This window comes from Halyomorpha halys, unplaced genomic scaffold (genome assembly GCF_000696795.3).
Source record: "Halyomorpha halys isolate HHAL.00 unplaced genomic scaffold, Hhal_1.1 Scaffold457.1, whole genome shotgun sequence".
Classification (NCBI taxonomy): Eukaryota; Metazoa; Arthropoda; class Insecta; order Hemiptera; family Pentatomidae; genus Halyomorpha; species Halyomorpha halys.
The window spans coordinates 300,374-313,104 of record NW_027104717.1 but is presented as its reverse complement, the minus strand read 5'-3'; the positions used below and the strand labels follow the sequence as shown (position 1 = coordinate 313,104).

At 29.7% G+C, this 12,731-nt stretch overlaps 1 protein-coding gene across 1 annotated transcript in view; it reads left to right on the top strand.

The window, feature by feature from the left end:
- LOC106682995 (protein O-mannosyl-transferase TMTC2) overlaps positions 1-6,406 on the top strand; it is a gene marked incomplete at its 5' end in the record, with an annotated part of 58,337 nt that extends 51,931 nt beyond the window's left edge. Inside the window, 1 exon segment of the mRNA XM_067053614.1 lies at positions 4,006-6,406. Coding sequence (XP_066909715.1) covers positions 4,006-4,164 — 159 coding nt within the window.
- Positions 6,407-12,731: the final 6,325 nt, after the last annotated feature.

Genomic DNA, 12,731 nt, shown 5'->3' with positions numbered 1-12,731 from the left:
ACAAGTTCCCAGCTTTGTGTTTCGAACATTGAATATAAAACTAGCAAATCGATTGAAGAGAAACTACTCATGTATAATTAATTAACCGTATTTAAATGAGGAAATAGTTCTTACCTAAGTTACGCTCTTAATTATATAAGAAAATTACCTAGAATGAGAAAAATCAAGTAAAACACAAAAAAATAAATTGTCTTCGTCCAGTCAGGAGACAATTGCAAATATACTGCTTGAACAAAAGAAGACTTAAGCCTCTGAGGCGTTGTAACTCTTCTTGGAACAAACTGCTTCTGGTTTGAATAGAGTGCATAAAACTACTCATGGCCGCTTTTGTGAGAAATAGGTTTCACTTAATCCAGGGGATAACAGCAAAACTATTAATCTTCTCTAGCGCTGCCTACAATTGCTCGATTTAAGTTAAGAATAGAAATAACTCCTTTAAAGGTTTATTGTACAGCAAGGATCTATGCAATGCAGGGACATACACTTGCAAGTCGTAGTTTGTTTATAAGAATACTTGATCTATTCAAAATTTTATATTTATTTATTAATGTATAACCTTTATTTTAATACATATGTGATAAGTTTGTTATGATCGTATTAGTAAGTAGTAAAAATTTTGGGACATGTTTGCATCATCGGGGGGGGGGGCTACCTCAATGTAGTAACACTCGTTACTAAACCCCAAATATAAAAAGGTTCACATCTTTATACGACAAGTTAATAGAGATTTTGCGTATTAATGTAATTTAAAATTATGCTCATTTAATCGCACATATGAAGTGAATGGAAGTTTTAGTAAATGTCATTTCCAATAATTTTGTGCATTTATAATGAAAATCCGTTAAAACTCGACAAATACGTGCATTTCAATTTGTACTCTAAGAATACAAAAATATATTTACTGTTCTAAAAAGTAAGGTATGAATATAAAATTAAATTAACTTGCTAAATTTTTCAATAAATATTTTCGTTATTATGACATAAATACAAATCATAATTTAAATTTTGATATAAATAATATCTAGTGTAATACAGAAAGTGGTTTATTTAAAAAAAAAAAAAAGTAAAAAAAAAACACATTAAATATTAACTTCCTCAATAGATTTAGGAGAAATATGGAAAAAATAATGATTATTTTTATTTTATTTTATTTAACAGGTCATAATTATATTTTATGGTCATTGCTTGAAACATTTTTTAATTTTATTATAGCAAGCACAAAATAATACAAATTTGTGAACTGACATTGCTAACTGACGAAAGATTTGGAATCCTCTAATAAATTTTTCAAAGTTCATCGCAATGAAGTGAAAGTTATTTTTATCCTTATATTATATAATATAGTGTGCATGTTATTTACATTATTAATTCCAGGAGAGTGGCTTACGCTACCATCCTTGAAAGCAAATATGATGCTAAAAATTGGGGGATGACCAAACCCTTGAAGCTCAGCTTTAAGTTAAATTTATAAGGAGCGTCCACCATTGTGGTCTTAACTAAAACAGAAGGCAGCCAGTGATTGCTTCTTACATACTCCATTAAACTATTTCCTCTAAGATTAATATTAATTTTATCTAGTAAAAGGGATATGAACTAGCCAACAAGAGACCGTCGACGTTGCCAACTACTAGCGGATTAAAAGCTAAACAGATCCTGCCTTCACTATGTTGGGCAAAGTGCGGCAACATGGCATTAAAGTCCACCAGCCTTATTTCGTGCTTTCTATTATTAATCCTTCAAAGTAGCCTTTTTCTTGTTAGTGTTCTGACATGGCTTTGCTGGTTCTGTTTCAAAGCTTCCTAAAGCCTTTTTCCAAATTAGAGAATAACTAAACCAAAAGTCTACTCGCTCTAAATTTACAATAGCCCCAGGGGGGCAGGGAGCTGATAGAGGCAATAAATGTTAATTAAGAAGCCGGAGATAGTCCATGAATATTGGTGACTCCTTGTACAGCGCGGCATATTGATGAGTTCCACTCCCACCTCCAATTATAGCATAACAATGCTCCTTATTCATTTTGAAAGCTCAATTAAACCTCCTGTCAAATTTAGTTCTCCTCAAAATTAAACCACGATTTATTTATTTCTTTGCGTACCGATGCTGTCTGAATATAACAAAGGCCTTAATTGATTTTAGAGAAATAATTGAGTCAAAAATATATCTATCAAGAGTTTTCAAAACTTTTAACAGATCTAAAAACCTACCTTATTATAATAATACATTTGTGTATTATATGAAATGTTTTTAGTGATCACAATGTAATATTTTATTTTATATATGATTACCTCGTTATATATTTAAAAAAAAAAAATTAAAATCGGAAATCGATGAATTAATTTATTTTCTGCTTTCACTATATTGAAAAAAAAAACACAATTTGAACTATAGAATACATGTCAATTATAGTTAAAAAACGAGTAATGCTAAATGAACAGTTCTGTAGGGTTGGTCCGCCATTTGGTAGACAGGGAGTACCCCTCCCCCTATTTATTAAAACATATAGTTCATTCTTCGTGAATGATAACAGTGAGAGCTAAAATGAAAATAAAATAACTTCATAGTAGTTAGGAGAAACAAAAAATATTTATTTGTAATTTAGTAAATAAATAGAGACGGAACTCCTTCATTCTGACAGACGCTACACGCACTGATTGAGCACTGCACACCCTGAGCTGTACGAAAAGGTGCTACCCTTTAGTACTCCTATTAGTTGTTAGGAACACAATTTTTGTATTTCGATTTCATTCCTTTATTGACTGGTCTGTATTACTGCCTATGTTTTTAGTTCAATTTAATTTATATAGGAAACCGTCAGAATTCATTAATGTTTTATTGTTATTTGATTTTCTTTATAAATCATGACTGAATGCTGACTATTTTCTCTAAAGTATACGCTACTATACACCATTATCTATTAATTAGTATCTTATTTGATGTCTTATTTTTAAGTATTGACCTGACGACAGCAACTGTTAAACCTTAAGGTCATCGCTGAAAAAAAAAAATAATAGAAAGATCCACTGTCTAAAACTAGCTTAAGCAAATAAATGTAAATGTATAAATTTCAACAAAGAAACTAACCACTACTAATTTCATTATTTTTGTTAATGTTCTTTATTTGGTAATTTTATAAATTCCTTTTGGCATGTAGTGTAAGTCTGTTATCCATTAGACAAAACTTCTCCAGAGAATTAGTATGAATTCGTCGATGGAGAAATCTTCCAATAAACACACTCCTGACCTAGTACACCTACCTTATGTAGCAGAAATTATAATTCCTCCGATACATCACTAACCAATCAGTAGGACTTAAAGATATTCCGAATTTCATGATTTGATTGCACTAGTATGCACCATTGAATAGTGGGGACTATTCTACGCCAATAGTCGATAATGTTTCAAAGAATTTTTTTTCTTATAAAGCCTATGTTATGAAAACATATTTTTAATGATTTACTGAGCAACGTTAATATTAAACACATAGTATAATTAAAAACAAGAAATTTTCTATCGATCAATGATTTCCATCCTAATGTAGTTACTTTCAATGTGATGAGTTTTTGCACCTTTTAGGGATGGTTGATCCGCACTTAAACTGATCTTAAGAGGTTTTTTTTTTTTAATTTGTATTTTTTTAATGATTGGTGAGTGATTCGGGGAAACCTAACAGTAGCTCTTTCCAGTGACTCATTACTTCCGTTCTTCCTCTTATTCAAGTTTTTTTTAATCCTATTTGTTTTTTTTAATGAATTCTGATGGACTCCCTTCTATTTATTAATAACTGTAGTCAAGAACCTTCAGTAAAAGAGGATACTTATTTATTTCAATGAAGTTCTAGAACGTTATAATTATTTCCCTGTATAAATCTGTAATAAAATGTAGCATTATTCATATAATTTATCACATAATTTTTTCCAAAGGAAAATTTGTTTCATAATTTACATTGTATTTTCTTATCTTTCTACAATTATAAAAGTTGTTCACTCTCTTGCTTCTTCTTTCCAGGACGCCAGTAGTCACAGCAACCTGGGGGCGATGCTCCACCTGAACGGGAAGGCTTCCGAAGCGGCCGCTGCCTACCGGGAGGCCCTCCGCCTCGACCCGACGGACTCGACCACGATGGCCAACCTGAGGAAGCTCCACTCGGTCCGGCCTTCCCTCTGACTAGAAGGATGGTGGGCCAGGTCCCACTGTCCAGTACAGCGCCTCCAGACAATACTGTGATCTGCCGATTGTGACCACTCTTCTTCATTGTGGAAGAATATATTTGTCCAGAAGCATCTGGTCAGCGATTTGCACCCGCTGTCTCGGACGGTAGAAACGAAGATGAGCTTTCAGTGAAGATGTTGAAGACTCCGTTGAACCGTCTTTCGTGTAAATTATCTGTGTCATTGAAAAGTAAAATTGGTGTTACAGAAAAGTGTAATAATCATTAAAGTTTACAAAAAAATTATGCTGTAGTTCGATTTGGAATATTGTTGAGATATATAATTTAAGACGAATTATATTTTATTTTTTAAATCCCTAATAAAAATCGTATCACTTTTATCGGAACTAAGCTGTTAGTAATTGAGAATGTAATATCTTAAATTATTTAAATGCTGCTATCACCCCGGAAACACCTAATAACCACTTACTTGTATATTGTTCATATTTAGACCTTTTATGGAAATAATTATATTTATGACAAATCTGTTAGCAATTGTAGAAATATTTTAAAACCACTGTTAGTATTGCTATGAGACATACTGTTATACTAAAATTTGCAATAATTTGGTTTGCAGTTAAAATGGCTGATAGTTGCTGTTAACGGCTTCTACATATTCATTTTTTTTTCTTAGCTTCTTACCTTCTTTTGGGTGGTTTTACCTTGATTATTGGGGCATTTTCCTGAAAAGTTCCTTTAAATTCAATTATTCAATTTTTTATCAATCATTATAAAAGAAATATTTTAATTTTTTTATAAATCGTTTTAAAGCTACTTATAATATTCGAAATCCTATGATTCAGTACAATGTTTTGAGTAAAACTTCTTTACCGCCGTTGTATAATTCAAAAAAGTAATTGAATTGGAAGTAAAATGACTTCATGACGCGAGATGAAATTGAAGTGGTGGGGGGAGAGGGCAAAACTGGTAAATTCTACCAAGAAAATCGTTTATATTTTCATAGGAGAGTAGGAAATAAGAGAAGCTTAACAATTCGTGCAATGCTGTTCCGAGTGCGTGAAGCTCTTCTTTATCACATACTCTCCAGTATAAAAAATTTTCATCCTAGAATTGACTTAGGAAATGGCTGTTCTATTATATTATTATTACTAATGTGAAAGTAATATTTTCTGGTGTAGCCTATGAGAGGAAACACAAGAGCATCATTAATAAAATTTCATTTATTTCACTTCTGTTGGCCAGTCCCAAGACTAACACACTTTTTTCTTTGAAAACTTACATTTTAAATAAATTATAATAACAAAGAAGAGAATAATTATTAAGCTCCGAACAAATACATTGCTCTCTCAAATAATGGTTAATAACTAAACGATCATTTTCCTTATTCAACCTTCATAATGTAAACATCAAATCACAAAATCTCATTAATTTAGACTGGAAATTTAGGTACTACATTTCAACAAACTAAAAAAATTAAGAAATTATTGAATTAATTGAATATTGATAATATTGTCTCATTTTAGGGTCATTATCTGAAAATGGGTAAATAATACGCCTGGTCTATTTTTAACCTCTAACGTGAGCGCTAGTGGTAGAATTAAAGTGAGAACCATTCCAATATTTCTTTTATACTATACAGGATATATTTTATCTCCTGAATAAACTTATTAAAAGTAAATAAACAATTTTAGAATATCGCTTTTTCACTCTCTAGCGATGACCATCTCTCTGTATAGTACAATTTAAAAATTCAAATTCGGTCTAAAATTGATTGCTCGTTTCGAACCACTAAATGATTTAGTCAGTTATTACGCGAGGATTCAATTAAAATATACGCCTCATAATTTATTAGGGTCAGTATAATAAAATATACTATAAACACTTTAGGAGCACACATTTTTCCTTTTCCTTGAAACCCTCACTGAAATGTTCAAAGTGACAGTAGTGGATTGCACTCCCTCAATACAGAAAAAAAAGCTTTAACTATCGCTAGACCCTTATTTTTCAGATCACATTAAAAATAAATCAATAAAAATCTTCAAAATTTCACTCCCTAATTTTTCTAAAACGTTTAGTAATCAGGCAGTGTATAAATCTACTCTCGCATTAATATTAAACCGTTTCAAGTTTTAAAATGTAATTAATTTCTTTAAAAAAATACTTTTCACAACCTCTCAAAAAAGTATTATCCGTTCCTAAATCAAAACCCACCACTACCTCATTTTAACATTTTTTTTTTTTAAAACATAATTGAAGCTAGCTGCACGCGGTCACCACATGAAAAGGGAAGGTACTGTGCCACTGATTAGATGCGAATTTTTGGAGTTCGAAATCATGACTTTTTATTTTGAAATCATCCCATCTTCAGATAATGACCCTTTATCGTTTACCGAATATAAATTTCAGAACAAGCAGATTCAAAATAACTTCCTTTATATTGATTTTTTTTTCATTTTTTATTTCTTTACCACGGAGCTGAAATACACTACACAACATCCCCTTAGCTTTAAGAAGATAGGTTTGAAAAGATGTTTTCACTCGAATGAAAATATGCTTGATGTATTTTAAAATCATATAACAGACGAATTGTAAGTCTAAGTCATTGTTACCTATACCATTGGGTAAAGCAAGATACAGTTCAGTACCTTTCAACTATTTGACACCTTCATGTTATGTAGAGGTTTGAATAGATATTTCTCTCTCAATAAGAATTTACTTACTACTGAAATATTTTAAATATATAACTTATTTAATCGGTATCAGAGATAATCATCTATAGCTCTGAGTAAGGTAAAGTAAAAATAAAATGTGTAATATTACTGAATTAGTGAAACATAAGCATATTGTTCTTAACATCCGAGGTATAGATAAAGAGTAAATTGGCAGATAAAGATTAAATTAAGTCTACTATAGAGCGGTAAATAGAATTTGGATTACAGCAATAGAGTTTGGGCACAGTAGACAATTATATATATATAAATTTTTTTGCTAATTTCTATTACTTCAATATTCAGAATATTTCGTAATTCAATATTCAATATTGAGCAATTAAAAACAAATTAAAATCTCGGTCTTTTCAATTCTCTCGTTGATAAAGTTTCATTGTTATTAATTAGTAATTGAGACCATATTACTTTGATTATAAATCCAATAACAGTTTCTAAAAATATGCATTTTACTTTTATTTCTATACTGTGATTATTATTTATTTTTCTCAATATTAAATTAATTTTAATATAATTAGTATAACAGTTTTTACATTATTTCTACCTGCTGAAAAAAAAACGAATGTACAGTGTTTTCTAATATGATTTTATTTTCATATGATTAAACATATTTGTGTTGCTTTTTTTTAAAGTAAAATTGTAGTCAAATTTTAGAACTCAATCTACATATTTATTTCATTTATTAAGGAAGTAAGGATTATTTTATGATTTAAATAAGTTATAATATTCATAATTAGTCTTGCGTTTTTAATTTTTAAATGATTGAAATTTTTAATTTATTTATGTTATTACAGTTATAAAACAACTCAACATCAATACATCTATAATTATGAAAAAAAATATTTAATAATAACATTTGCAAGATTTGAATTACTATATGAAATTATACTTTTAAAAATTAAATTTATTTGGAAAATAATTTTTTTGTTGTTCCATTTTGAAATTTTATTAATTTAAATCGTGTAAGATAAACGTCATTTTATTTTAATCAAAATTATCTACGCAATCTTAAAAACAAAAAAAATTTGCTAATGGTCTGTAGATTTTTTTCTTATGAAGTTGAAATTATTTGTATGCTGACATTTGACTGCTTTTATATTTTTAATAATTAATTTAGTAACTGATCAGATTTATTGACAATTAAGGGCTTGTGCAGGTTTTTGTTATTTTGTTAAATTGTTTTTAAAAAATACAAGGAAATAACTATTTTTTTCACAATATTTTTTTCGGTATCCCTTTGTAAAATGTAATTTTTTAAGTACTTTTGAATATACCCTTGGACGGGAATATCCGTTACATTAATTAAACGCATCGCTGCCTCTCTTTAAATGGATCACGAATAACCATAAGTCCCTCAGTGTTCGGCTTTTCACGAGGCTGACCAATATCGACAAAGGAAGGGAAACTCTTATAAACGAAAAAGGGGGGAGGGACCTAACCTTTGGAAATATATATCATTCCGGGAGGGGGGGGGGTATTAGACTGATTGGACGGAGAGCCTCAATGGAAGGGATGATTGGGGGTTGGTTGAGTCAAAGGAAATTATATAAATAAGGTTTTTCGGCCCGTAACAAGTTGGGCTCCAATCTGTAGCATGGACATATGGCCCCAGACCCGAACCCTACAAACACAAACAAATTCCTTCTCATTTATCCCAAACTCTCCTCGTTTATCCAGACCGTTTTCCAAATCACCGTAGCTTCCCTCTCCTCGACAATCCTATAATGCCTCCTTATTTTATGCCTCTTTACTGGAACGAGGGAACCTAAAGCTTTTCGGCATCTCTATTTGGGATCCGATAAAATATCCGGACTACATTTATTTGTATATAAACCTGAAGCGCATATTTCTTACTGTGTCTTTATAACATTGCTTCGAGACGCTTTTCAATCATGATATGTGCAAAGCATTAAAAAAATAAAATAATAATAATCAATCATAATATGTGGAAGCTGGACAATAATTATTCTTCCTTAAAAAAGATAAAATAAACTGGAAAAAAAAATGAATGATTTTTCCTGATTTTGACGATTCGGTTACAAATGTACAGTTGAGGTACCCGTAAACATTTTGTCCTAGAGTCGTTATGTAAAATATTTGACTTATTAATGTCAATCTATAATTTTTTGAAGAGCTTTATATACCTATGTCTAACAAAAAAAAAGATTAGCCCCCCCCCTCCTGAGAATGCCATACCCTACTCTATTTTTTAAAATATTCTAATGAGATAAAATAAATATTATTTTTTTTTAATATCTTTTTTTACCATAAACCCAAATGTACATTTCTTTTTCTTGTAATTATTATGTACAACAATTAATTGTTCAGTTGATAATTTTTTTATCATAATTAAGAAAATATTAGTATTATTTCTGTAAATAATATACAACACCAAATGTTTCGCTGGTAAAATAGAGAAGTATTGGACGCGAATCAAAATATCTTTAAAATAACTGAGAAATTTTCTATCAATGTTTTTTTTAAGTTGAAAATCTACAGTCAAAAGCATACTTTGTATAATTTCTACCCATTAAATTGATGTTTCTAATCAACATTTTGCTTATCTGCATCAGATGGTACCATGATAATTTTTAATACGTTTTCTAAAAAGTTCATATATTGATTTTTGATAGAAAACTTCCCAATGGTGCAATAATCGTAATACGAAATCATCTTGGTGTGGAATGCGTCACAAATCAACATTGTGCAATCTGATTATTTAATATTGATTTTGAATAATTTTTTTTTATTTTGACGTAATTTTTTTCATTCAATGTATTCCAGTTTATGTAATAGTAAACAAAGAGTAGGGTATAATACATTATTGCTATATAATGATAAAAAAAAATCTCTTCAAAATTTGTATTTCGACATTTTATCCTTCGACTCTACGACATTGATTAGCACAGACTATCACACGGACCGGTTGGCCCAGGTAGCTGATAAAAAAAAAATTGCATGAAACTGAATGAAACCAAAGTAGATATACGATATTATCAATGTTTATATAAGATATTGAGAAATGTTTTTTCTAATTGTGAACTATGACAAATACAAATGCTTCGAAAAAAAATGAATTTTAAATGACTTTATTTTTGTTCCATGTTCGTAACCTAACTTTTACGTATTTAAAATAAAAAATATATCTATAGTAATAAAATTAAAAATTTTAAATTAAAAAAAATAAACTCAGTCTAACAGATTCGATTATATTTAGATATAAATTAGTAACGTTTTATGGGATCAAGTTTATACAGAGCTTCAGGGGATGTGTTATGAATAAAGGCTATAAACGCGTGGTTTTTCATCTTCGATTCGGGCCGAGTATTGATGATTGTTTCGACTCACAGTGAATTAGGTAGCCTTTTTGTTCATTTTTTTGTTTCTCTAATTTACGTGTTTTTAATCATAGCTTTTCGCAGCTTGAGTATCATCATGCTATACGGCTTATTTGCAGTCATGTCTTCTGTAACTTTAATAATAAATTCAGGTTGGTTGGCCTATGTATTGTTTTTATTTATTTATTTTTTTCTTTTAGAGCAGCTTACTCCTACATAATCGAATATTTTATGGATATTTGAATCTGGGCATGTAGATAACTCAACGTGATTTATTTTTTACTATTATTTTTTTATGTACTATATAATAACTGTTTAAAAACAATATTATTATAACAGTGTAAATCTATGCTGATATTATGTTTTAATTTATAAACTATAGAGAAATACCATTAAAGTATTTTATATTACTTGTATAATTGGAAATTGCATAAATTGTAAATAAATTATTTTTAAATGGTACTTGATCTTTTTGTTTTTCACCTTTCCTCATCTATCATTAAATCCCACCCCCTTTTGTGAAACAACGTCTTTCTTATCAATTTTTTATATCTATCATCATGATAATTGACCGTAGATATTTTTAAACGAGAAGATGGTTGGGTGTGTGGTCAGCGAAGAACATAAATAAGTACAAACTTATTTTTTTTTTCTCAACGTTTCGACCAGAACCTCTTATCGGCCAGAGCAGGTCTGAGGACAAAAACCAGATAACATAATGAATAAAAGAAAGTACAGAATAACAAGCATAAGAAGCTCAATGATAATGTATAAGCAGTATTAAAGAATTATTTAAAATGATCTGTTATCTTCTTATATTTCTTGTTATTCTGTTATTCCATTCAATCATTCTGGCCTTGTTTTTGTTTATAGCCCTGATGAAGGCATAAAATTCTGGTCGAAAAGTTGGTACTAATAAATACGGTTTTACTTATTTGTGTGTTCTTCACTGGATCTCCTCAAACTTTAAATATATCATTACTTACAATCGGCGCTTCTTGACCTCTTCCTCGTCTTCAAAATTACTGTAAATATATTAATTGTTGTTTTCTATCTTTAAATCCGAATCCATACAGTTCAATACTGAAACATTATTTTACACTAATTAAAAATTTAAAGCATGTTTCTCTATAAATTAATTTCAACTATCAATAAGATATGGATTTAAAATGCAAGGAAACGATAGTGAAAAGATATCACAATAGTTTTGATTATGCGATCTTTAATTATGATTATAGCTTCGAAACATCGATTGTAAAATTATTTTTTTAAATTTTATAAAGTTCATAAATAGGTATGGTTGAATGAAATATGTTTATTTATAAAAAAAAACAAAAAAAAAACTAAATGTATTTAAATAATTAAGAAAACATAGACAATGGGAAAATGTCCGTCTATCGAAGTCTTTGTGCAATTTTAACTAAAACACATAAATAGCAATACTTTTTTAAAAAAAAAAATATATATATACTTTAAAAAATTAACAAGTCAGTAATTAAAACAACAATATGGTATTTAATTTAAAAGAAACGAAACAACAATATCCAACTTGTAACAAACTGTGATATGGCATTGATCCCTCCCTTGTTATCCAACTGAGCTCTTTCCAGTGTAGTCCGCCGTACAAAGTTGGTAAGAGCTCTCCAATCAGAGCCTTTTAGCAAACTTAATAATTGTTCTGGAGAGAGGGTCCGCTGCCCCAAATACTTTATTCTGTTTTCACTATACTTGTGACAGGTTCCCAAGAAGTGAATGGTATCTTCCTTTTTTTCGAAGCTACCTAACGAGCAGTTGCCGGTACCCATGGTATCATGCACCCATGGTTTTACAAAATTCCAAATATATTCCTAACTTTGACTTTTAATAGTTTTTCAATCATAATAATTATTTTGGTATTAATTTACCCTCTTTTCCGATGGCAGTTTTTTTTTTGAGAGTATTATGGAATCTTTTTTTTTTTTTAAATCGTTTCCCAGACGTCCCAGCCCACTCAAGTCACAAAACCAGATTCCAGTCTTCCAATACACCCTCCCATATTATTGTCTATTTTAGAAAATATTTATTTTTTTTTCATCCATTAATCATCTACATGTTTCTTCACCTTACTTCATCCTCATTCGAATACACCATTGTGAACGATATTAATCTATATTCAACGAAATTATCCCATCAAAAAATTGCGTGTATTCAATATCTAAATTATGAACTATGTTTTAGAATATAATCAAACGAAATAACATGATATCACAATCATATCAACTCAGTGGAAGAACACACAGTTTTTTATTTCACTTATTTTTATCTCTTATTTAATTTTTGAAAAACATTGTTTGGAGAGTATTATAGTGTACCCCAAACAAAACTTATGATTTTTTTTTTTTTACCCTCGCTTAAGGGCATAAAACTGTACTACAAGTTCAGATCGGGTGGAGTCGATCATTATTCAGGTGCTTACAGTTACACTTTACCGTAATATTTATTTTAGAGTTTTCTATTCTA